Source organism: Pleurodeles waltl, chromosome 4_1 (assembly GCF_031143425.1).
Source record: "Pleurodeles waltl isolate 20211129_DDA chromosome 4_1, aPleWal1.hap1.20221129, whole genome shotgun sequence".
Classification (NCBI taxonomy): Eukaryota; Metazoa; Chordata; class Amphibia; order Caudata; family Salamandridae; genus Pleurodeles; species Pleurodeles waltl.
The window spans coordinates 192,312,487-192,340,318 of NC_090442.1; the positions used below are offsets into that span (position 1 = coordinate 192,312,487).

The window sequence follows — 27,832 nt, forward strand, 5'->3', positions numbered from 1 at the left end:
AGCCATCCTGTTAGCAGAGGTGATAACACCTCATGCCAGAGCAGGCATTGTTTCTAACCTTGGAGAGCAGTGGCTTTCACCGCCAGGGGGTCAGAAACTTGTCTTTGGGGGCAGGCTGGTTGATACCAGTCAGCCAGCACTAGAGGACTAGTAGGTTTTACGGGGCACCTCTAAGATGCCCTCTGTGTGCATGTCATAATAAATCCAATACTGGCATCAGTATGGATTTATTATGACAAGGTGTTTGATACCAAACTCCACTATTTTCCATGCAGCCATCATGTAGCTGGGTCACTTGTGCTGACCAATGTCCAGTACATGCCTTTAGATGGCTACCCAGTCACCTTCAATGTCTAGAAATAGAACTAGACATCACAGGGGCATATCTGCTCATGCATATTTGTCCTCACACGTATTATAATGCCCTCTACTTTAGGGCTCTTAAAACCTGTCTGATTACCAGGCTTCAGTGCACTGTCAAGAAAATCGAAGATCAGAATCTGGTAGTCCTAAAAGGGAGCAAAAAGTGGGGGGGCATCTGCACAGAAGCCCAGTTTCCTACATGCCCCTTGCCATCAGAGATAACGCCCAAGGCGCGGGGAGCATTGTTTTTATTTCCAAAAAACAAATCCTACTTTGAGGGTTTGGTTTTGAAAATAAATAAAAATGTAACTATGTTGTATGGCTCTGTCAAGTTTGACGGAACCATACAGCAAAGCTATAATGCGCTGATAGGAACTGCCTTTACGGAGGTTCTTTCCAGTGCATTAAATGTCTGCTGGCCTAATGGACATTTATAAATTTTGCAGTTGAGACCTCCGCCAGGACGACTGAGTAAAATACTCTGTCACCCCGGTCAGAGGACAGTCTGACCACTAATAAATAAATTGGGCACTTAGTTTTAGTTTTTGCATGTTTTTATCGAAATATGATGACTACTTGTTAGCAAAAAGTTTCCTTGCCTTTACAGGTAGTTTTTCAGGTTCATTTTTGTTGAAAGCTGACTCAGCATATACTATACCAAAATGAGGTATAGTGTGCACAGAGTCCAGGGGTTCCCCAGAGGCTTAACAGAGGCTCAAGTAAATAATACTAATGCTCTCTTTTATGGTAGTGTGGTCGAGCAGTTAGGCTTATCAAAGGGTAGTGCAAAGCATTTGTTGTACACACACAGTCAATTAATGAGGCACTCAGTCAATGACTAACTCCAGGCCAATTGTTTTTATATAGCAAAAATATATTTTGTTACTTTATCACTAGAACCAAAAGGTCTTTGTTGCAGGTAAGTATAGTTGTAAGTAAGTATCAAGCATAGGTATCAAATGTACTTTGGTTATTGCAGGTAAAGCAATTTACAAGTGAGTACCACTTTTCAATTTCAATGCTTGGCAGTGCAATTTTTCATAGGAGTCAAAAGAGTCCTGGGGGGCGAGTGTTAGCACAGTTAACAGGAAAGTACATAACCTACAACTCCAGCCTTCGGGGATTAGGATGTCCACAGGTCAAAGTTTAGGCTGACCCCAAAAGTGCACCACCAGCAACATGGGGATGGCAGGGTGCAGAGGTCAAAGTTGGCGTCGGATTTGCAATGGCATACTATGAGGACTGGGGGGACTTAGTAGAAAAGAGATTGCAGATAAGTACCCATGGTTTCAGGACACAGGCCTGGGGGGTTGAGGTTAGTACCGGGGGGGGGAGGTGGAGTGGGCACAGGATCACACCAAATACATACCCTCAGCGGCACAGGGTCAACCGGGTGCAGGGTGCAAACACAGAGCTGGGCACCCAATGCTTTTCAAAGGGGGAACCTCGGGGTCACAAAAGATGCTACAGGCTGGATCCAGGGGGTTTGTTCTGGGAAACTAAACACTGGACAGGCAGGAGAGGTTGCTGCTGGATGGTGCTGGACCATCAGTCAGGTTCCCCAGGGCCAGGGGGCTGCGGGTGCAGGGGTCTCCTTGGGCATCTGGAATCTTTGTTGGGTCTGGTCGCGGTCAGGTGGGTCCTCTGGATTCAGGCTGCAGCCATCCGTATGTTGGCCAGGAGGGGTCAACCCAGAGAGGCCTTGAGGTCGGAATCACCTGGGGACCTTCTCTGGACCGGTGGGCCACCTGTACTCTGTCCGTGGGTGTCGGGTGCAGAGTGGGCAGGGTTCATGGCTCCGGGGTGGGTCTGGAGTCCCTTTTGGAGGTTTCTTCTGGACAGTGCCGCTGTCCTCTAGAGTTCTTGGTCCTTTGCTGGGCAGGCAGTCCTCTGGGGGTTTGTAGAGGTTGCTGGTCCAGGAGGATGCATCACCTTCTTGGAGCAGGGCTCTTTGAAGCTGCAGACAGGCTGGCAAGGCTGGGGCCAAGTAAGTTGTCGTGTGGAGTCTTCACTTCTGGGGTCGGCTTGGCAGTCCTTCTTTCTTCTTGAGATTGAATCTGGTGAGCAAGGTTCAGGGGTGCCCCTAACTTCTAGATTTAGGGGCATTACAGGGGTCAGAGGGCAGTAGCCAATAGCTACTGTCCCTGAGGGTGGCTACACCGTTCCTGTGCCCGCTCACTTTGGGGAGGGAGACACATTCCTAACCCTATTAGTCCCTATCCTTCAAAACAAGATGGATGTTTCTTCCAGGAGGGGGTCACTTCAGCTCTGGACACTTTAGGGGTGGTCCCAGTTGAAGTGGTCACTCCTTGTTTTTCCTAGTTTTCTTGCCGGACATGCCACAAAAAAGTGGGACTTGATCCGGGGGATGGGCATCTCCAATAGCTGGAGTGACCTGGGGCACTGTAACAGAAGGCCTGAGCCTTTGAGGCTCACTGTCAAGTGTTACAGTTCCTACAGGGGGAGGAGTGAAGCACCTCCACCCAGAGCAAGCTTTGTTTCTGACCCCAGAGGGCACAAAGACTCTTGCCCTGTGGGGTCAGAAACTTGTCTGTTAGTGGCAGGCTGGCACAGACTGGTCAGTCCTGCACTAAAGGGTTGGGTAAAATACAGGAGGTATCTCTAAGGTGCCCTCTGTGCGCATTTTACAATAAATCCAACACTAGCATCAGTGTGGGTTTATAGTGCTGAGAAGTTTGGTACCAAACTTCCTAGTCTTCAGTGAAGCGATCATGGAGCTGTGGAGTTCGTAATGACAAACTCCCAGCCCATGTACTTAATATCACCACACTGCCCTTACAATGTCTAAGAATGGACTTAGACACTGTAGGGGCAAATTGCTCATGCAGCTATGCCCTCACCTGTGTAATAGTGCACTCTGCCTGAGGGCTTTAAGGCCTGTTAGAGGGGTGACTTACCCATGCCACAGGCAGTGGGTTGTGGGCATGGCACCTTGTGAGGTATGCCATGTACGTTAACTTTTTCTCCCCACCAACACATACAAGCTACAATGGCAGTGTGCATGTGTTTGGTGAGGAGTCCCTTAGGGTGGCACAATACAGTACATGCTGCAGCCCTTCAGGACCCTCACTGGCCACAGATCCCTTAATACTACTGGTACCTTTACAAGGGACTTAGCTGTGTGCCAGGGGGTGCGCCAATTGTGGGAACAATGGTACAGTTTTCGGAAAGAACACTGATGCTGGGGCCTAGTTAGCAGAATCCCAGCACACACTCAATCATGTTAGCATCAGATATCAGGCAAAAAGTTGGGGGGACTGCAAACAAGCATCCAGTTTCCTACAATTTCCACTTTATTAATATTGATCAATTTATTAGTAAGTCCATACTATCTGGTTGGACATACCTATGAAAATAAAATGTATTTATATCACAGTAATGCTTTTATAGATAGTAGATTAGATCATGGAGAGGTTTCTTTTGGAAAGTTTAGGGAAATACTTATGTTAATTTGCTTACATAATATCAGAAGATAATGACTGTTGCAAATTGTTACGTATGTACTTATCTGTTTACTTCTATTAAAGAGGGAATGTACTTATCTGTCTTCTTCTGTTAAAGATGGAGAAAAATATTTTCAACTCCCTCTGATTTACAGTATCTCTTGTCTATCTGGCAATTCTATTTTAAAAGGATTGTGAGTTACCTTTTAATGAATTACCTAAAATGAGGAATTTGGCTTCTGCTAGCAAACATAATAGATCTATTATGCTACCCAACCGAAGTTTTAATAAAACAAATGAGAGGAGTATGTGTAAGTTGACTGATATACATCATACCTTTACTAGAGAATTTAATGAAAGGAGAGTGAAAATTAGCAGAAATGCTGCAGAAGTAAAAGAGATTTAAGCTGAAGAGAAATTTTGAGATTCAAAAGTAGATTCTAAAATTAGAATTAATCAGGCAAAGAAAGGAGTTATATGTCTGATGTGTGAGAAACATGATGAACTGTAAACGTCAGAGGTGATTGGGACAAGTGTGTGCAATTATAATTGTACAGCTGAAAGAGATTATATGTTGCTTATGACCCTATATTTAGAAGTATTTTTCATGTGAGTGTGGTAAAGCAGCTTATTTTAACATTCCAAGGAACTGGGTAAGTCTTGCATCCTATCTTGCATTAGTCGTTTCAAGAGTGTATCATATAGGTGAGATGAATGAGGAGAGTGAACTGATTCTTAAAAGGGTGTGACATGGATTTAGTTAAGTGCTCATGGATATATTTGGTATGTGGATTCCCCCTTTGGAGTAGCTTTGAATGATGTGAAAATTAGAAGGTTGTGTACTTTAATGGATCATTTATCTACTAACTCTGCAGATGCATCAATAAAATAATTACTAAAGAGTTGGTAGCTATCTGTGCAATGGTTGTACAAAATAGGTTTACTTTAGCTATGTTACTTACAAAGGAAGGTGGTGTGTGCAGTGTAATAAAGGTCTAGCAATGGTGTACATTTGCACCTGATAATCACAAACTAATTATTACATATATTAATAATAATAGAACTAATATTTTGCATGTATCCAAATCTTTGGAGTGAATGGTGCATGGGAAGTGATTGGTTCGTGGTTCGTGGTTCAGTTTGAATAGAAAAACAAATGCAATGAATAATAAATGGTTTGGTGGTTTATTAAAAAGGATACTAACACCTACTATTATAATTATTCTTAGTCTAATTGGTCTGTTTCCTCCACTAATACTTTTGGAAGTTATATGTTTTAGGGAAGCGTTGAAACGTGACTGTGTAATAAAGAAGAAGACAACCAGAAAAAGAAAAATGAAAGATATTGTACTTGATGACTACACTCTAGAGTCTATAAAGAAATAAAGGCCTTAGAGAAGACAAAGTTAAAGAAAAACATGATGGAATAATTGTAGCGTACAATAAGGTAGATTATGATGAATCAAAAATCAAGAAGAAGACAACCAGAAAAAGAAAAATGAAAGATATTGTACTTGATGACTACACTCTAGAGTCTATAAAGAAATAAAGGCCTTAGAGAAGACAAAGTTAAAGAAAAACATGATGGAATAATTGTAGCGTACAATAAGGTAGATTATGATGAATCAAAAATCACCCAAGAGAGGAAACTGAGAGGGCTTTTTTGTTAATTAGAAAATAATATTTATTTACATGTTGTTTAACTTACCATAACTGTCAACTTAATGGGCCTTTGCTTGTTGCCACTGAAATCCATTTTAAAGATGTTCAAGAAAAAGGTGTCTTTTAAAATTGCAACACGTTTCCTACATGCATGTTTTTTTCTCCTATGTGTTTTTCGTTTTCATAAAATAGTCAAAATGGAATTCATTTCACGGTGTTGTTCTCTTATACTGAATTAATTGTGTGGCTTGGGAGGAAGCCATGTGGAGATGTTCTTGTATGTTGCAGTACTCAAGCTTGTTGCTGCCCAAGCCACAACTGTAGTTAAATTTAAAATGACTTATTGTGTAGTTTGCTACAATATTGCAATGTTTGTGGATTAAAGGGGATTCATATTTATTTATTCATACTTTAAGTGTTTCCTAAATAAAATAACGTATTTTATGTAGCACAATTCCTGTGATGTTGACTGATTATGTCATGTATCTTTGTTAGTACAGCTCTATGATACCACTTCACGCCATGTCGAGTGCATTGTTTCAGAGAAATTATATTATGTGCCCTCTCTAGGAGTGTTCCGGACTTTTTTTTAGAACATTTGCTCGCTTCCATGAAGGCAGACTCCACAACAGTTTGCTTAATTGGTTTATGCTTAGAGACGTTCCTTTACCTTGCAACCAAACAGTCCCATGTCAGACTGTTATCTGACGTTTCAAATATACTTTTCCTGCTTTCTTACCGAACAGTATTCATGCGAGACTGTTCTCTCACTTTATATTAGACTCTTCCTAGAGTTAGAAACTGAGTAGATATATGTTAGTTCATTACTGAACTATATTTGGTTCTGGCTATTTCGTTATGTTATGACCTCTCCAAATTTACTTTATTTTATGCATTATTGGTGCTTGTTTGAATCTAACTCACTACTTTTTGCCTTCTGTAATGTTTCTTAATTTTGAATAAACCTTTATGGTTTTGAATTTGAATATTGTCCTGCTAGGGATTTCTTTATTTGTTCTAGGGCCACCGTTTTCTGGGACTCACACAACCCTGATTCTGCACATCAATACTTTGACTTTATTAGTTCGAAGCACTGGTGCCAGGACTTCGTAGAATCCAAGTAAATTGTTTAAATAATGCATCAAACATATGTACTGCAGGGTGTCCCACTTGCGCTCTCTCTTTTAGGTAGCCAAAGGCAGTATCATGTGGAAAGGCCAGCCGGGGTGCTGTACACAGTCATGGTAGAACACGTGGACTCACTCTGCTTAAGTCTTTCCATTGTACTTGCCTGTTACAAAAAGAGTCTATTTGTGTGTGCAGGCATTGAGGAGATATGGTGCAGTGGCTTACATTTGTGGCCACGGTTGACATGTTTTGTACACCTAGGGCCGTATTATACAATGCAGCGCATTTTCCTTGTTTTTCCGGGAGCACTCTGTGGGCAGCACATTCAAATGAAATACGGACCGGCTTTGAAGCAGTTGCTCCATGTTTCTATGTGCAGGCAGCAACCTGTCTGCGCTTTTAGGAGGGTTGAGAGATCCCTTATGTAATGATATCAAAAAAGCGGGTTCATTCAGTGGGTGTTGTTTATTCGGTCTCCACTAGCCGCTTCCTCCCCGCTCTTTCCTCACAGCAGTCCCTCACTAACATTCAAAGCAAGCTTCACCAAATCCAGGGCTATACCATTACAGCGGGAGGAGGAAGTAGGAAGGGCTGTACCATTATTGTTCTTTTAATTTTAAACTGAGGTTTAATTCAAATAGCTATAACATAGTAAACATTCTAACACATCCCCATACCTACAATTAGTTGAACTATCTATGGTGACAATTGGTTACATACTGTACATCATACATGGCCTGAAAAGGAGGGAATGTTTCAGTGGTAAGGTTAACTGTAACCCCTCAATTGTCACAGATATCATTTCATGACATAGTCTTTGTGCCAGGCGGGTAGCTTTCGACACCTTCCTTCCCAGCGCCTGATGTTGAGCGGTGATGAGGTGCCATTACTTGTGTTGTCCCCTGTGGATTGCTGTTTTACCATTCTGTCCATGCTCCACATTTGGCCATTGTCCATTATGACTACATTGTGTTTTACTTTTGCAATGCGCATAGGGTTGTAAAATTTGGAGGCATCATCACATTTCCTCAACGATTTCTTAACATAGACCCAGTCTCCTATTTCCCATTTTTGCTGTTTGATTCCATGCGCGCGGTCATAATGTTCCTTGTATTTGTTCTAGTGTCGAATGATTTTGTCCTTCCTACTTACTGTATTGTGCACTACCTCAGTTCCCCCTCCTAACCAACCAGGAAAGAATTTAGTGCCTGTTTCCTTCCTTTGAGTGCTGTGAAAGGTGAGATTCCTGTGATCTGGTTAGGGGTGGTGTGATATGCCCAGAGCATGTCTCGAATTGCTTTCTCCACTGGAATATGATTTGTGCAAGCTAACTGAATACATTCATTTATTATTCTATTAACTCTTTCTACCATACCATTGGCTCTGGGACAGTGCAACGATGTTCTCAAGTGTCTAATTCCAGCTTTGCTAAAAATTCTGTCATAGCCAGGGAAGTGAATTGTACACCATTATCCGTAATAATAGTAGAAGGTACTCCTTCAATTGTAAACGTGTCTTTTAAAAATGTTATAAGAGAGTCTGTGGTAATCTAGTTTATCATCCTTTCAAAAATCCAATGGGATTGGTAATCGACCAATACAAATGCAAATCTTTTTGCCACACCCTTACGGTTGATTGGGCCAATTATATCCAGAGCTAGCTTCTCCCAAGGTTTTTCCGGGACAGACACCGGAGATATAGGAGTTCTGTGAATTATTTTGGATTTGTCACTGTTGGCACATATAGTACAGTTCTTTACTTAAATTCGATGGCAGAGTCCATCCCAGGAAACCAGTAATGTTCCCTTAGTCTGGCCTTTGTGAGGCTTCTGCCTAAATGAACTTCACGTACAAGATCTATGACTTTTTCTTTCAATGCATCTGGGGGGACATCTTGTCATTCCTCATTATGAGGTTGTTATTCATGTTGAGTTCTTGGCGTACCTCTCAATCTTGTTTGATGTCCTCCAGGAAGTTTTTGTTATTTTTGGCCATCCTTGCAGAATGTAGTTTTTTAGACGTTGTATCACCTCATCCTCCACAGTTCAATCTTCCCATTATTTATTGGTGATGGCCGACAAATTGATTTCTAAAATGGGATACTCATGAGTTTCCTGTTCTTCTACTTTGTTCAATGGGACTCTTGAAAGGAAGTCTGCAGCTGTGTTGAGATTCCCGGGGACATATTCTATTTTGAAGCAAAAACCCTCCAATCCCAGTACCCATCTGGCTATGTGAGGAGTACTGTTGGTAGCTCCTTTGCTTGTAAACATAAACGTCAGGGGTTTGTGATCAGTACAGATTGTGAACTGTATCCCCCACAAAAAAGAATTTAAAGTGTTTGACCCCCCCCAAAAAACATGGCAATGCTTCTATTTCTACTACGGCTTAGTTCATTTCAGATTTGCTGAGGAATCGCGAGGCGAACGCAACGATCCTTTCCTTGCCATTAATAATTTGGGAGAGGGTAGCTCCCAGGCCTTTGTTACTGGCATCCGTTGTTAGTATGGTTTTTCTGTTGGGATCGAAGGTGCACAGATACGGAGCTGTAAGAATGGCATCCTTTAACATTCTAAAGGATTCCTGATGTTCATCCATCCATCTGTATTGATTGTGATTCTTCAATAATTCTCTTAAATTAGTTGTTATGCAAGCAAAATTCTTAACATACTTTGCCATATATTCTGCCAAGCCTAAGAACGATTTGAGTTCCTCTTTAGTTTCAGGAGCACGGGCTTCCTTTATTGCTTCTAGTAAACATATCTTAGGTTTGAATCCTTCCTTAGGTATGGTGTGGCCTAAATAATCCACTGTGCTGACTCAGATTTTGCATTTGTCTTTCCTTAGCGTGAGCCCCGCTCTTTTGAGCTTGAATAGGACGCTGCGTAGTATCTCATCATGTTCTTCTACTGTGGAGCCATAAATAAGAACATAATCCTGGATGCACAAGGTCTTGGGTATCCCCTCTAGAATTCGCTGCATAATGTTTTAGAACACTGCAGCCGCAGATGCTAGACCAAATGGCATTCTGCTGAACATGAATGTACCCATGGGAGTAGTGAACGCAGTTAAACACCTGGACTCTGGGTATAATTCTACTTGGTGATATGCCATTGAAAGGTCAAGTACTGAAAAACATGTGGCTTCTCCCATAGCGCTTAGCATCTCATGGATGCAGGGCAGCGGATGTCTTTCAACTCAAATATTGTCATTAAGGTTACGTAGGTCAACACATACTCTGATGTCATTACCATTAGCTTTTCTGACTGAAACAGTCGGGGATAACCATTCTGAGCAGTCTATGGGTTGTATGACCCCTAATTCTCTTAGTCTCGTCATCTTTTCTAAATGGGCACCACATTAAGGGCCAGATGTAGGAAGGCATTAGCGCCTCGCAAACAGTGAAAAACGCCGTTTGCGAGGCGCTAATGCCCCCACGCGATGCAGAAACACATATTGCGAGTTGGTACAGACTCGCAAAATGTGTTTCAGACTCGCAAATAGGAAGGGGTGTTCCCTTCCTATTTGCGAGTCGCACCGCGATGTAGAGTTGATTTGTGACCACGAAAGGACACCTTTCTGCATTCCCTTTTGCGAGGTGCAAACTGCGAGTTGCTGGGACTCGCAATTTGCACCTCGCAAAAGGGAACCTTCCTACATCTGCCCCTTAGTGTGGTATTGGTCTTTTTTTTATGTACAACAGGTTTGAAGTTTGCTTTCAACTTGATCTTATGCTGGTATTGCTTCAAGAGTCGCAACCTTTCTGTAATTACTTCAGGGAACTCATTACAAATGTGTTCACTAACAGAGGGCTCATCCACCAGTAGTACTTGCTCCGGATTATTGGGATCTAATTTTATTCCTAATTCCTTCTGATGTTGCCAGCCAAGGAGATTAGAGCCTTCTTGCACTATGTACACTTTACCAACGATAGATCGGTCTTTGAATGAGATATGCATATGAATCAAACCTTTAAGCGGAATAAGGTCTTTAGTATATCCTCTCGGTGAAATATTCGGGGATTCGATCTCAGGACTGTTGTTGTTGCCATTTAAACTAATCACGCACACCGGATAGTTTATTTGGTTGATTGTGTTGTCATCTTTTATTTGTAAAATTATTTTCTTTACACTTTGGGAATCTTCCTCTCGCAAACTATTCTCTTTTCCTCCTGGGTTCTTTGATGAGTCTCTGCATACTCTGGCAAAACGACCTTTCTTATAGGACTGCCTGCAAATGGCAGACTTGGCTTGGCAATTAATATGGTTAGCTAGATGGTTACTGCTACCGCATCGATAATACTTAGGATTATTCTGTATGGGATCCTTTTTTTAACAATATTCCTTGCTCTAATCCTTTTTGAGTTGAATTCTGCATATATTACCTTCAATATCCTCTTCCGATATTTTGGAAATTTGTTCATTTGCTACTGTGACTTTCATTTCTTTCAAACATATCGCTGTGTGTTCTATAGATTTGGTGATCTCCACAGCTTCCTGTAAATTTGGTTGTTTTTGCAATAATTTCTCTTGGATTTTTGCGTTGTTTGTACATCTAACTTGTTGGTCCCTTATTAATGAATCAGTGAGGTTTCCAAATTCACAAAACTTACTTAAGCCTCAAAGTGCTGCCACATTACTTGTAATGTTTTCTTGCATACCTTGCATATGACTGAAGAATTTGTGATGTGCTAGTACAAAATTGATTTTGTGTCCATACTGAATTTGAAGTTTTAATAAAGTGATTTTGTATTCATCTACGTCATTGTCCATTAGATCCAGTTCAGAAATTGTTTCAAATTTTTTCCTGCCGTGGGGTCCCAGGTTGTGTAGCAGAATATGTTTTTTTTTTACTGGGCTAAATCTTTCACCACCTATCACTATAAGATAGGATTCAAAGACATGTACCCATTGATCCCATGGCTTGCCGGGTTCCCCCAGTTCATTTAAGAATGGTGGAGGTTGTAGCATACTGGCAGCTGCCATGGTGGAAAGGAATATTAATACTTGTCATAATTTAATTGGATGTGTACATTCTAGTTAGTAAATTAGATTAGAGATATGTCTTGCAATTGTACACAATTAAACACCAGGACAAAAGGTCATTAATCAAAGCTGTTTCAAGTGGCCTTACATGAAATGCAGGATGAACATCCTAAAATGTACAATTGTCAGATTAATAATGCTGAAAGTTCAAATACATATACAAATTGTTAATTCACACATTTAAGTTCTTTACAGCGACAAATTTAGCCTAAAATTGCTCTAAAATACTGGATATATTCATAAAGAAACCAGAAGGTGGCATTATAGCAGCAGAAATGACTGTGAAACATGCAATCCTTACTATGGAGAAAAGGCTTATTAGCGAACTTCAAAACGTTTACAATTTGATAAAACATACGCTCACAGAACGTTGCTGTCCCATTTTTGTGGACAGATAATGCATTCCTCACTAAAGGTAGTGCTTAGAATGCTCGCAAACAGGTCAATGAGGAGGAGGTTGGATACAATTAATCAATATGGTGTGCGTGCCATGGTTTTGAAGGCGAAGAGCCTGTCACCTGTAGGCGTATAGAAAATTCCAGGACACCAGTATTTGTCGGGGTGGGCACACCTCACAAGACATGTTACAGCCCAGTTTTCCAATTCCCAGCAATCGAAGAGTTGAGGTACGATTGTAAAATTCCGAGGGTGAGCGTATTACATGCACCCCGGAATAGGATTAGTGCGGGCAGAATAAATTTAGTCACTGTACTTGTTGGTAGATTAAAATCGAAGATATTACTCCCTCTGGCAAGTTTCTTAAAAACGAGTGTACCGTCCCACGGCAGACAGCAGGGATACAAGTTATAATGGGGCATACATCAAATGCTGTCACTGTACCTTATTACTTGAGGATGACAAAAGTTAGACTCTGACGGTGAGGAACACGAGGGCAGAGTTACCAAACGTAGGTCTGGAAGCAGAGACACACAGAAGGGGAGAAGACCGTTCTGCCCCCTTGCGCAGAACCCTTGTCGCCAATAAATGTTGTAACAATATCAATAAAACGGGTTCATTCAGTGGGTGTTGTTTATTCGGTCTCTACTAGCCGCTTCCTCCTCGCTGTCTCCTCACAGCAGTTCCTCACCAACATTCTAAAGCAAGCTTCACCAAATCTAGGGCTATACCATTACAGTGGGAGGAGGAGGTAGGAAGGGCTGTACCATTTTCGTTCTTTTAATATTAAACTGAGGTTTAATTCAAATAGCTATAACACAGCATAAATTATAACAATCCCCTTGCATGTGGGTGCAATAAGTGACTGCACCCACCTGCAAGGGGATGTCTGGGTGGTTTATAGGGCTCTTTCCACCCCCTCCAGAGGGCTGCCGTAAGGGGTGTGCACTGACGGTGCACCTCTTGAAGGCTTCTGATGGATTTGCGTCCTATTATATAATATCCCATGCAAATGAGGGAACACCCTCTGATGACAGTGCTGGTGCTATATGTGCTCCAGTGCTATCTGTATTACAGAAGGGGCTGCATAAACGTCTGCAGCAGCTTCTGTAATACAAAAGTGCCTTGGTCACTTTGTATAATATGTCCCGTGGTTCTCTCACCTTAACTATGTTTTGATAAAAATGTTCTCTACCTGCACCTCAGTTGCCTTGTCCAAATTAGAGGTATTCACAATTGAGTAAAACCAAGCTAACAAATGTATTAAGTAAATGATAGTTAATAGAAGCAGAGCTGCTTCATTCAGGTGTATCTTTAAATATGGCCCGTCTTTTTCAGATTGTAAACAGCCTGTCCTGAGCAAAGATGATATATGAGGTAAAACACATAGAACCATGTAACATAAGTGTTCTGCTGGCTTTCAGTCATTAGTCCTGACAGGGACCACATGATAAGGCCAGTAGGATGGGCCTGCATTCAGGTACTTGTGGCTGACTGTTCCACAGCCGTCCTGGCCTTTCACAGAAGACCTCATGAAAGGAGTTTTACTCAGCTGTGGTTTCTTCTCGTGGGCAGGGGAGCCCCCCCCCCGCATGCTGTGAGCCATGCAGGCAAAAAGTAAAATGGTAAGGAAAAGATTTAATTTCCATTTTATTTTTACCGGCACAGCCCGCTCCACCCCAGAGACATGATGGCAGTGTCCGAGCAGTGGCCTGACTGACTGGATGCTCCAAATTGTGCATGTCACTTTGGCCGGCTGTTTTGCATCAGCCAAAGTGACATGCACACTTTGAAGCTCTCCACTCAGCTGTCTTAGGACAGTTGGGTGGAGATCAAGCACAGGCCACTAGGGCCTGAAGGAGCATCCAGGCAGGCCACTCCATCCAATCCAGGCGCTTCTCTCATGCTGGTTAACAGCATGAGAGCAGCATCTGGATTGGTTAGGGCAGCTCCTCCGGCATCGGAGAAGGAGAAGATTTTTAATTTTGAAAGGCATGTGTGTGTAATGCATGTAAGTGTAGAGGTTGTGTTTATTTTGCAGTTAGTGTTATGGTTTTATTTGGGCTCTTGGAGGGAGGGGTGGTTTATTTTCGGGTTTTTGGAGGGAGGGGTGGTTTATTTTTGGAAGTTGTGAGGCACTTTCAAAGTGTACAAGCCGCCCCTGTTTTTACTACACACAGATGCAGCATGCCTACTGCTGAATGGCCATTAAATATTAATGCATGAGCAGGAGGCTTTCACTAAATTAAAATCTCCACGCACAACTGTGCCCTTTGGCATATTAAAATGGGCCATGTTATCAGAGGCAATGGCATATCTCGAAGTGAGAGAGGACTTCAATCCTCTACTCTAGATTACGTGGCCTAGCAATTAATATAGTCACTCTGGCCTGACCCGGCTCATAATCCTGGCTCCCTTTCACAACCACAGAGTGTCACCCCCTACATTTCAATACACGTAAATCAAGGGAGGATCTTCACAGAGGCGAGGCTTATAGAGTATTGTATGACTTTATTATCAAGCGCACAGACACCTTCTTGTTTTTCAGGGATGTCAGCTGAGAAAATCAAATGAGTAAAAAACTTTTGCTAGAAACTGATAAATATCTATTTGTAGCATGAGTGAGCATTGCCTTCTCCCCTTTTTGGATTTTTCATTTTTGCATAAAAGGCAGGAGGTGGAGCGTGACATGCTCAGGGCAGCACAAAAGGATGGACCCTCTATTGCTAATGCTTCCATCAGTGATCACAGAGATTTCTGAAAAGAAGAAAACCTGTGTCCTTGGATTTAAGGAAGATGTTTGTTCTGGAGAATAACAGGGACTAACCCATAAAACGAATGAAGTAGACAGATAAATATAAAAATAACAAACTGCTGCCTAGCGAGGCTTTGGAAGCCAGGAGAAGTTGAGAAATGAAGAAGTGTTTCTCAGGATTAAGTGTTGCTCTTGCAGCGATCTTTTAAACAAGTTGGATTTGAAGTGTAAAGCTCCTCGAAGAGAGAGAGCATGCTATAGGGTTACATGCACATCGTTGTTGATTTAGTAACTTGTTTTAAGTTCTAGGTATTGGCCGTAGCCTTTATTTTATTACATGTCCGTGTTTCATCCCATGTCCTTGTATTCCTTGCACCTTTAGGAGCAGCTTTACACGTGCACGTGCCTTCCATTCTGCGCGTTGACTGGCTGGTGAAGGAGGCATCCTACTTGCCCAATTGCTACATCTGTTTCACAAATGAAGATTTGGTCCGGTTCAAGTTTGCCAGACCTCCTCCAGTGGGCCCGCCACCGCCTAACTGCTCAGACTGGGTTTTGCTTGCGAGCTACCGGAAGCAACTGTGTGACGTCATGGCGTTTGATGACAGGTGGGTGCAGAGCAGATAAGGAGAAATGCATTGAGTGTTAGCATGGAAGTAACATCAAGTGATGGGTAACTGAAGCACTCCGAATTGCACTTCAAAGAACCTTACAAAACACATTAGAAACTTTACAACTTTACAGCTAGAACATTACATTTGGATCACAAACACCCTGTTAGCTAGGATACCCCACCAAATAGAGGGCTCCAAGAATCCACGTATTCATCCTTGCACTATCGTTATCCAAGAGGAAGCCACCATCCTCTTCATCCCGTGGTCTCTTTAATTCTTCTTTTCTTACTGTCACGTTGCAAGGCAAAGATAAACATTTATAGTATAGTGTTTTTTCCTTTTCGTGTTTTTTCACTACCATCACTAACTACTGTGATTCTTCTACCTCATATTCCTTCCTCTTCTATTTCCTCAATCTTTTTTTCTTTTTTTTAGGTCATTCAAGCACCATTTGGCTGAGGTAGAAGGGATAATTCCTGCCTGTGTGTCTTTCATAAAATCCAGGTTCTTATATCACTTAACTCTTGGACGATGGAGGCTAGCATTTTGCATGTTCGAAGTTCCTTTGCCACTTACTCTAATCTCTAATGTCTCATAGACACACAGCACTCGACCAATCAGCAGCCTTCTTTAAGATATTTTCACTCGCGGTGGCCAATGTGAAAACCTTGCTAGACATGGCTTCCTGTACTGAATGAGTTTTGAATTTTCATAATATCTACTGACTCCTTTCCCAACACTCCCATCCATCTAGCCTGCATCAAAATCGAGAACTGAGACTCCCTATCCAGTCACAATTTAGACATACTACGCTTACTCCCTCAGACATTTCACACTACATACTTTATGATAATCGTCAAATTGTGAATAAGGGGGGTTTGCTAGGATCACCATCACAGCAGAAGCGTTCAGCAAAGGCGCTCTGCCTCACACACTAACACCCTGCATCACTCTGCATCGCCCTGCCTCATCAATGCTGCTTGCAAGGGGTAAACTCGAAGCTACAATCTTTGTTTTAAGTGTGCTGAGGAGACAGCGCAGATCTGCGGTTCCGGCCTTCCGGCAGCAGCAGTATGTGGAGGCCGCGCAACTGAACATGGTGGTCGCTGTGGCAGCCTGAGTAAGACAGCGAGCTCAGCTGAGGCTGATGTTGCTCCTTGGTTACTTTCTGTCGGGTGCGCCAGCTACTGTGCATGGAGCCCCGGGACTCTCCTTCTTCTGTGAGTCCAGGGTCTGGCCAGCCGCCAGAAGAATGCGGGTAGTGGGACCAGGCCTTTGGACGAGTGCTGAGTAGAAAGGGGTTGTGGCCCAGCCCATGAACGGAGGTGAGCACTGCCCATATGGAGGGCACTGGATGCTCGGGGTGCTGGCAGGTCCTTGTAGTGTCCTGCTGGACACGTTCTAGTGTTCCACCAGCCACTCTGCTGAGGGCTGGCTCACACACACACCCCACACCCATCCAACACAGGCGTCACTGGTCAGGTGACCCTGCCAATAAAAAAGGCCGGGCGCACGTGCCCGAGGCCAGTTAACAGAACCTATACTGTGTGTGCGTGTCACCTCATTTAGTAGCATGAGGTCCTAGGGCCCCCAACACTACAATGGTGACGAGTGGGGTGATCCCACATGGCCGCAGGCAGCAACTTCGATGTTGGTCGTGGGTGAAAGAGTATCTTTGGAATGAAGCATCCCCTGTGACTACTGCCAGAACGATGGATGTCCAGCGCGGGCACCGACAGTGGCGGCTGGTGACAATGGTAAGTCGTGGTGAGAGCAAACTGGCACTGAGACACACCAGCAATGCCCTCAGGATCAGTGCCGAAGCTCTCAATCATGGCTTGTTATAAACAGTGTTTATAACGAGCCATGACTGAGATCTCTGGAGTTGAGGTGGAAGGCAGTGAGAGTTTCTCACAGTGTCTATCAGTGGGTCAAAGAGATGCCACTGTAGACTCAAGCAAAGTTGAACACTCAGCTTGCATGCTATAAACAGTCACTAAATTGCTGTCATGCATTACATGAACATTTTAAAGTTAAAACTTAAAGTTAACTTTAAAACATTAATGTAATGCATGAACAATTGACGGGAATCTCCATGGTGACCTGGTGAGTATGTTGGGGACAGGCTGGCATTTGGGGCTATTCAGGCAGAAGCTGGCAGCACTTGCTGCCCAACAGGACTCCTTCTCCAGGGTAAGCAGGTTACCTCTCTGAGGTTTTGCCATACATCTGACCCTTCTCATAGGGCACATGTGTGGTCCTTCCAGCACTTTGAGTCTGAGCTGGAATTGCATCCAGTGGAACCATGGGTGGCCTGGGATGATAAAATAGTGCCCCTGTGCTGGTTCAAGTGTGAGGAATAGAGACCTGGAACACACTACTTATTGGCCTTGACTCCACTGGAGACTCCTGAGCAAGAGTCCTGAAAACTCCCTGTCAACTTTGAGGATGGGGGAGACACTGATTGATTTATACTTTTGGGAGACCGATTGCTAAGAACTAATGGCTAAAGTTAAGCCGGAGGGTTCATCATAAGCAAAGGAAACTGGATAAGTTTGCTTAGGCCCTACTGGCATCAGAGAGCATGAGGAGGTGGTGAGGGAGTTGGCTCAGGAAGCCTTAGAGTACCCCAGACCCTCTGCCTCCATGGATTTGCTATGTTATGTTGATTTGTATAGCACATTATTCACCCAAGAGGGTATCCAGGCACTTGGGCCAGGTGTGTGGTCCCACTGTGCTTATGTGAAAAGCCAGGTCATCAGCTTCTTGTGGAACTCAAGAAGTGAGTAGGAGGAGGCTCTCACATGTTGGGGGAGGTCATTTCATGTCTTGGGTGCGATGTAGGAAAATGAGCGACCTCCAGTTTAGCTTTTGCAGATACTGCAAGAGTGTACGACTGAGAGTGAGGCAGAGTATAGGTGTCTGGTGAAAGTGTATGCTGCTGTTCAGGTATTCTGGTCCTGTGTTGTATAGGGCTTTGTATGTGTGTGTGAGAAGTTTGTATTTTCTGTTCCTGTCAATGTCGATCCAGTAAAGCTTTCTGAGGTGCGGTGTGATGTGGGTGCGGCATGGGAGGTTGGGTATGAGTCTTGCGGCTGCGTTCTGGATGGGCTAGACTGTGTAGGAGTTGTTTGCAGGTTCTGGTGTAGAGAGTGTTGCCATAGTCCAGCCTGCTGGTGATGAGTGCTTGCGCGTCTGGTGTTCTGAGACTACCATTTCACGATCTTCCACAGTTTGTGTAGGACGTGGAAGCAGGATGTGCATGCTGCTTTGACTTGAGCTGTCATGTTGAGCTTGTCATCTAGAGTGATCCCTAGATTGCTTGTGTGGTCTGTTGGTGTGGGTGTTGGTCTTAGCCCCAACGGCTGCCAGCTGGAATCTCATGGGGAGGTCTTGTTGCCAAAAAACAGTGCTTCCATCTTGTCGGAGTTGAGCTTCAGGCAGGTTGCTAGCATCCAGTCTGATCTGTGGTCATGCAGTTGGTTCTGGTGGTGGTTGTGTTGTCCATCAGGGAGATGATAAGTTGGGTGTCATCGGCATAAGAGATAGTGGTCTTCTGATCAGATGATGTTGGCGAGGAGTGTCATTCTATGTTGAAAAGAGTGCGGCTGAAGCATGATCCCTGTTGGACACTGCGTATCAGTTTCTTGGTCTCTGATGTGAAGGATGGCAGCCTGATCCTTTTGAGTTCTTCAGGTGAGGAAAGAACAGATCCATTTGAGAGCGGATCCTTGTGTGCTAGTCTGGTGGATTCTTCTAATGAGGGTGTTGTGGGAGATCGCGTACAGGTTGAGCAGCATGAGGGCTGCTATTTCTTCTCGGTCCACGTTGTTTGAAATGCCGTTGGTGGCCGCCATGAGTACTGTTTTGGTGCTGTGGTTCTTTCTCAGTCCTGATCGTGTGTTGTCTAGAAGATGGTGAGGTTTGAGGTAGGTTGTGAGTTGCTTGTTAATGGCCTTCCCAATCATTTTGGCTGGACAGGGGAGCAAAAGATGGGTTGGAAGTTGCTCAGTTGATTTGGGTCAGTTGTGGGCTTCTTTAGGAGGGCGTGGATTTCTGCAAGTTTCTATTCATTTGTGAAAGTGGCAGACGTGATGGAGGTGTTGTTGGTGTGGGTCAGGGTGGTGCTGATTGATGATGTTGCCAGGTTGTAGCTATGGTGGGGGCTTGGGTCAGTTGGGACCCCAGAGTGGATGGTCTGCATAATTGCCGCTCTGACATTTTGGTGAGGGTTGTCCTTTCAGTCAGGTGGCTGTCTTGGTTGGTGGTGAGTAGGTTAACAATCAGATCCCTGGGGTTCAGTTGGTGTGTGATTTCATACAACAGGTGATTCGGGCCTAAAGGTCAGCACTGGAGATTGGAGAGGTGGGCCAGGATGTTGTCCTATTGAGACAGGGCCTCTGGAATGCAGTAGATCAGGTCACGGGCTGAACATTTTACTGCAGGATGATACAATGAAGGATCTTAAGGCCATGGATGCACAGGTGTCTGCCTCTTCAGGAGAACTGCAGCAGCAGCAGAGGACGCAGAGAACACTCACACAGAAACAGCCTGTTTTTTTAGACTTCCCTGAAGGAGTGGAGGGAAGGAGGCACAAAAGCTAGCCTGTGTGATGAGTAAGGCAAATCACTGATATAATCAAATTCTTCACCTGCTTTGGTACTAAAAGGGTGCAACATGCTCCAGTGTTCAAACCAATCATAACTTGATTTTTGAACTATCATGACAGGAATCTGCTTCTAAAGGATATAAGCGAGAAAGAGGAGGTGTGGTTTGAGTCACAGACTATTTAAAAGCGATCCACAAACATCACAAACCTTTTGACCAAGTCAAACAAAAGTCAAACAAAGTCTGGACACCATGAACCTGAAGTATAGATTCCTGTTCCCGGCCAGGTTCAAGGTCCTCTTTCTGACCAACAGCTTAATTTTAACACACTGGACTAGGCCTCCAAATGGAAGGAGAAGCAGGGCACAGGACCAAGGAGGTCAGCGACTTGAGTGACGGGCCCTGCAGCAAAGGTGGTTAGACTCAGGAAGTGGAAATCTAGATCCTGCCACAGAACAGGGTCCAGATTAACCACTGCTGCACAGTCCCTAAACAGGACAACTACAGACTGGAAGAAAATGACATGGATGAAGTGGGGTCATGAAGGACCTTGACTGTTCCCCATCCACGCCATACCGTGCTATTTAACTTTATACAGGAGACCTAGGTGAAGGGCGCTCTGACCTAGGGAAGTGGGCTGCCTCCAATGCCTGGTGTGAGAAATTGTGTTGTTGGTTGAGATGGATGAGAGCCCTTCTCAAGCAACAGCCACAATCCTTGTCAGAGTGAACTGCAAAGAGTCACTAAATTAACCTGTGGTACATTTTTGCACTTTTTCACAAAAGCAGTCAGGCTTAACTTAGAAGCAATGCAAAAAGTATTTATACAGAACTTAAACGGTAATAAAGTGAAAACAAGAAAAAGTTGTTGTTGTAAACAACTTAGAAAACTAAAGTGAATTTTTAATTAATTCTTTGATACCAACATTACAAAAATCCTAACAGAGGAACTGGAGTTATGTTTTTTCAAAGTTTAAATTGAAAAACAGCACCTAAAAGAACAAGGGTCGGATGTATGAAGCTCTTTTACCGGTTGCAAACGGCAAAAGGCTTGTTGCAATGTTCCTTCCCTATTTTGCAAATCAGCAATCTAATATCGACTCGCAAATAGGGTTTGTGACTTGCTATTAGATAGGGGCTTGCCAAGGGCATCTCTTCCTAATAGAGAGTCGCAGGGGGGTGTAAGAATGTTTTGTGACCGGGAATGGCATAGCACAACATTTGCAGTTACCGTCACCTTCAAGTTGGTGGTAAGCCATTCGGAAGTGGGATGTGCTCCCCAAGGGACCTCTTCCCCTTTGCGAATGGGGGTGAAAATGCAGTGGTCCCACAGAGCATTGCCTAGTCTTAAAAAATGAAAAGAAACCTTTTCAGTTTTCTTTTTGTAATGCATCCCATTTTCCTTGAAGGAAAGCAGGATGCGTTAAAAAAAAAAAATTGCTTTATTTAAAAGCAATCACAGACATTGTGGTCTGCTGACCTCAGCAAACCACCATCCCTGTGATTGTGGCCATGCCTAAATGGGTTGCAAATTGTGACCTGCCTCATGAATATTGATGAGGCAACCCACTGAGAATCACAAACAGTGCCAAACACACTGTCATAGATCACAGATTGCAATTTCCTAATAGCAAATTGCTAAGATTCGCTATTAGGAAATGGCACAGCGCTTTTTTGGTACATCTAGCCCCAGAGCACCAACCACTAACTTCTAGTTTTGAGAAACTGGGTCAAAGTCAAACGTTATGGCCGACCGTGATGGAGCACGGTTCAGATACAAGAAATGGATTGGGCCCGGTCTCCACTTACCTTTGGACTTGGAAGAATTTTTGAAGAAAAACATCTGAGAACGTAAACTTCAGTGGGGCAAGGCAGCCAGCGGTGTCTGAGAAGGAAGCATCATCGTCAGGGAGCAGAGGGACAAAGTCACGGCGAAGATTTCTACTTTTGGACTTAGGGCTTGATTTAGAGCTTGGGGGAGGGGTACGCTGTCACAAACATGACGTATATCCAATCCATTGTATTGCAAGTTCCATAGGCTATGATGCAATAGTAGTACGGCAGATGGGATATCTGTCACATTTGTGATGGGGTAACCCCCTCGGCCAAGCTCTAAATCAGGCCCTTAATCTCTTCTATGAAAGTCAAAGATCACCAGCGAGATGAGGGTGTGTGCTCAAGATTGGTGGAGTTTTTCCTGTCACTGAGGCTTTGATCAGGAGGCTAGCCATCTAGCCCTTGGAGTCAGTCACTCTGGACGTCTTGGGTTCAAGCAGGAGAGCAGGTCTCAGACAGCAGGTCAGTCCCCTGAGTGCACAAGGCAGCCTTATGCCAGTAATAATTGAACCCAATGTTATCCTGTGGGAGAGTTGAACAAACACATTTGTGAGATTTTCTCTACCAGGACATGTAAAACTTAAAAGTACATGTCCAACATTTTAAATAAAATGCACCCTGTTTTAAGGGCTGTTTCGGTCCTACCTTTGGGGTGACTTATATGTAACAAAAATGGAATTTTAGACCTGACAAGGGGGTTATTTTGCAAAGGCGATTTGGCAGTGAAACACTCCATACAGGTTGCAGTGGCAGTCCTGGGACATGTTTTAAGTGGCTACTTAACTGGGTGGCACAATAAGTGCTGCAGGCCACTAGTAGCATTTAATGTACAGGCCTTGGGTTTATGGTATACCTCTTTACAAGGGACTTCCAAGTAAATTAAATTTGGCAATCAGGTGTAAGCCAATTTTACCATGTGTTAAGGAGTGAGTATAAGCACTTCAACACTGGCTAACAGTGATCAAGTGCACAGAGTCCTAATGTCAACAAAAACGAATTCAGCAACACAGGAGGGGGGAGAAGGCAAACATTTTGGGGGGAAGACCACCCTAAAGCTGACATGTCTAACACCTGGGCAAGAAGAGCATGCGCTGAACCCTATGGCATGCTGCCTCCTGCAAACTAAAATGTCTAAAAGTAATGGGTCAATGGAATAGCTGTTGTGGAATATATTAATGGTAGTGCATCAAAAATGAATGAGATTGGCAAATGGCTCATTAAGTTTATTCTAAGAGAAATACCTAGTAGAAGGCGGTTGAGGGTTCCTGGAATAGACAGCACGTTGGTTCTGTGACCAGAGGGTGGGGTTCTACCCAAGTTAACATGCCAGATGCTTCAGGTTAGAAGGGTGGGGTAGGGTACCATGATGGGTTGAAATGTTTTGTTTTACTTGCATGTTTTATGTATACAGTGGAGAAAAGTCTCCCCAAGAAATTCTGTGAGATCCTTTTTAGCAAAAGGCTGCTGATTAGTCCATCCTGAGTGATGACATTGGGTAGGTGGTAGAAATAATGGGTAGGACATATGTCTGTTTTGGTAAAGGTGTCAACGTTTCTCAGCAGGGCTCCCCTTTTGTCTCTGCCTGATGACTCAGAATGGCTTATCACAGCCAGGTGCTGAGACCTCATGCTTGATTGTGTCCTTGTTTTGAATACTTCTGCTTGGAGCCAGCACTATTGCTTCTGCTATTAGAGCAATCACCTACCACAAAGGCTATGTCTGAGTGATAGATAGAGAATGATATTTCAAAGCGAAACACCCCAAATAAGATCTGAAACCTCAATAGTGGATCCACGTTCCCTGTCTGAAAAATTAGTATTAAAGTGAAATTATGAAAGAATCCATCAGTAGGTCACAAGAATAGAGGTCACAATCTCTGTTTGTTCTGTGTCTTATTTCTTACAATATTTGTAATACAGTCAATTAATAAAATTCTCTGTTTCTTTTCTTTTTTGTCTATGATGCTTAAATCTCTTTTTCTGATTGATTTAATGGGAAAATTAATTCACATTAAAATGCCATTCAGTGTATTTAATTATAGCCCCATTCCTTTGCTTGTTGGTTCTCAACAGAATACTTTTTCTAATGGCCTGACAAAGTTTGTGGGGCCATTCTTTTTTTTCAAAAACAAACCCCTGCTTTGGGAGTTTGTTTTTGAAAAACAAAAACATTTTTAAGTTTGCTAGCTGGCCATCATGCCAGTTCCTGTCAATGTAGAGCCCGTGGACAACTCTAACTTTGACAGATTGGGGTCCCTCAGGATGTTGGATGTATTGTCCTCCATCATCCTGAAAGAGACGGCATTGCGTAGGAGAACAGCTGATTCATCGCTTTTTGGGTTCTGTATTTCTTGTTTTCCAAACGTACCTTATGTACACTTCTAAGATTCCAATTTGTTGCAGATAATTTAAGGGAGCCACACTGCTGCAAATGTAGAGATTTGTATGTAAAGCAGGCTACATATTTTCTTGCACCTGAAAGGAGTCTAGCAGCTGAGTAGACGACAGGCTATTTAGAGGTAATTGATAAAGATGGGGTCCTCATCAAAATGTAATTATCATAATCAATAGTTGATACTACTCATGTGTACACTATTTGTATCAAGTCATTTTGATGAATAAAAGGTCTGAGTGTCTTGATCCTTTAGTTTCAGTTGTTACATTCTCAGTGTGTCTTGACATGAGTAAATGCTAATCTAGCCACATGTCTAGATATATGGCAACACTAGACAAAGAGGGAGAGAACTCAACATTCTGCTATTTGATAAGCCAAACTGTGTAGAATTTTTCATCACATGAAGGACGATTCAAGATGAATTCCTATAACATCTAACTTTTGACCTCTGGATATCATATTCTAGAGGGCCCATATTAAAAGGCGACATTGATTACACATTCCTGTCTCTTTCATAAATCACCTTTTTAACAATTACAATCTTTTGTCTTTTTAAGGTGCTGAAAAGCTTCAGACTTACCACATGATGGCAATCAAAAAACATAAATAATCACCCTATCTCCAGGGGTGGATAGGCCATTTGACTAAGCAGACAAAGGTCTTCAAAAACAGACTGCATTAAATACTTAGGGACAGTCCCCTGCTACTTTCACACTGCGTCCAATTTTTCCTGATCTCCATCAGCAAAAATGCAAATTATGTAAAAGAATACAAGAGTGTCTGCATTGTGTGAAGCATATCGTTTGTACAGGAAGGGCTTCTTTCAGTACAAAAACTATGCCATAGGTGCTTAAAGGTGTCCCCCACTTTTAGAATGCAGCACACATGCAAAGAGTGAAAAACGAGGAGAAATGATAAAAAAAATTCTCCTTGTTATGCCTGACTTGAGGAGGTTCAGGATTTTGGTGCAAATACTGGTCTACAATGTTTTGCAGATGGCTGCATGGAAACTCCCACGCAGCACCCATGGAATGTCCCCTTGATGCAAAGTAATGCAAATTTGCATTGCTTTGGTTACAATCCACCACAATATTGTGATTTGTGTTGGACTATAAGCCCCATCATGACACTTTGTGTCTGGCTTGCATTAAAAAAGCAACACAAACCTGACACAAAGTGTTTGTAGACATAGACCACCTCATTTCATAGTGTCCAGGCTTAAGCATCCTTCATTAGAATGCTTGAACTTTTAATGAACATAGTGTTTCAAACAGGAGGTGAACTGGAATGTAGAGATTGGTTACAATATAAAGCCATGGATTAGCCATACAGCTGATTGCATTTCGACTTCTGAAAAGGATAATTTCTCTAAAAGCTCGATATTCAGCTCGATATTTTCGCCATAACCCTCTGTATACGTGTTAAATTAAAGGGCAAGAAAAAACTCTGTTGTGTTCAGGTATTTACATGGCACATGGTTTGATTTTAAAACCTGTAATGTCCAACTCAATTGCATAATCAGTCTCAGCTGGCTCTGACAAAAAGACATGTCATTTTGTATTATATCGAATGCAGATGACATAATATTATTCAAAGAATAAATGCGAGTTGGCAGAGTAGTCATACCATGTCCACAACCACTGAAGGTTTTTCTGAATTTTCCTTGTCAATCTGTCTCAAATGTTCAGCAGCGTCTTGCAATTTTCCAAATCTCATTGTATATGACATACAGGAAGCGCTTCTGATGTGGTGTTCTCGGACTCAGTAAGAAATCTTGTAAATCCATATCATCAGATTGGAGAGATAGGGGTTGTTTTACTGCAGCTAATGTGAAATGTTGTAACCATTGTTGGCACAGTGGTCACTATCCCTGAATGTTGTGACTGCATTTATCGGGGGTCTGGTCTGCTAGCTTTAAAACCAAAATTGGAATTTAAAAAAAAGAATGACAACCATTAGTGTCAACTGGCCACACTATCCACCTGATTGCACCCAAAAGTGAAAAATTATATGTACCGTGATGTCTCATAAAGTTTGCAAAATGTTGCCAATTTCCAAAACATGAAATAGAGGGAATGCTAGGTGTAGTCATGTCTTTATTTTAGTCAGATCCATGCATGTTGTTTGATGCACTGTTTTGTTCACGAAAACCATTTGTCTAGGTCTTAAACAGGCTTTAAACAAAGCATCTGTACCCTGCACTTGCCAATGGTGTGCTCCCTAAATTAATATCAAATCAATGTTATTGTTCCAATATTCATAAGCCTGTTGGGTTAATTCCGATATAAATAAATCTGAATAAATCAAAGCAGTTTGTGTGAGCAAATTTTTCTTTGCTGGTGAAGGGGTATGCAGACTTTCTCATGTATGTATTTGAACTGTCTTTTGGTGGAGTAAGATACTGTATGTTCCCGCTGTGTGCACTTAAAAACTGCACGGGCAGTCTTAGACAGAGTGTGACTAGATGGGATCAATACTTACTATGAACAAGAAGCATGTACAATAATTTCTCAGTACATTATCATATAAACGAAAAAAACATCTCAAATGTTACCAGCAGAAAAGAAATGCTAAATGAAAAATGTGTATTAAAAATGGAGGCCCTAAGCAGGGCCCAGCATGATTTCCTACAAAGTGCCCCAGGCCCACTAGTAGCTTTTAATTTACAGCCCCTGTGTACAAGTGTGTACTACTTTACTAGCAACTTACAAGTAAATTAAATGTGCAATTGGATCTAAGCCAATCTCACCATGGTGGAAGGAGACAGCAAACACACTTTAGCACTGGTTAGCAGTGGTACAGTGCACTGAGTCCTAAGGCCAACAAAAAAAAAATCTGCAAAAATGAAGGAGTAAGGCAAACGTTTTCGGGAAAACCACCCTAATGCGGACAGGTCTATTGAAGAGTAGGACCATCAGTGTTTGAGCTCTTCACATGTCAAATCCTATACCCTCCTGTGATAAAATAGTGGTAGCATTCAAAAACCTGAAAGTGATAGAAACTAAATACAAACAACAATATCAATGGTCAAAGAAGACAAAAGAACCAAAAAGGGCATGGAATCCTCATGATAGATCAGAATATGGCCGGGCTGGAAAGGCCAGCAGTGCTTCTCTGCATTTCAGTTCTGTTTCTGGTTACATATTTTGTTGCTCTAGGTCCACAGATGCTCTATCTGCGCCTTATGATTGTTCTCACTTGTAATGTTTTTCCACAGTTTAGTGAAGAATCATTTCTGATACTTTTTAAACAGTTTGGTGAGGAACCTGTCCCTGGTGACGGAGAATCCTGAGGAGGTCTATCCAACTGAGAGCTACGTGTGGACCAGGTTCTTGAACGCCTTATTCACTGCCAGTGGCCTTGTCTCCTACGCCCCGGTCTTCAAGAAGTACATTTATGAAGGATTAAAGGAGTTCTATGAAGACAATGTCCAGTACCTCGAACTGCGAGCCCTACTGCCTCCGGTACAGACATTTTTTATATTTGTTCTTCTGCAGTCAGTTTCATACTGTTGGCGAGATCCTGCAAAATGGTTTCCCTTGTGTCAGTACAGGTCTAATGCATCTGAG

At 42.8% G+C, this 27,832-nt stretch overlaps 1 protein-coding gene across 1 annotated transcript in view; it reads left to right on the top strand.

Annotated features, from left to right (window-relative positions):
- LOC138288494 (adenosine deaminase 2-like) overlaps window positions 1-27,832 on the top strand; it is a 341,185-nt gene that overhangs the window by 14,859 nt on the left and 298,494 nt on the right. Inside the window, exons 2-3 of the mRNA XM_069230046.1 lie at window positions 15,195-15,420; window positions 27,517-27,727. Coding sequence (XP_069086147.1) covers window positions 15,195-15,420; window positions 27,517-27,727 — 437 coding nt within the window. The remainder of the gene's footprint in view (window positions 1-15,194; window positions 15,421-27,516; window positions 27,728-27,832) is intronic.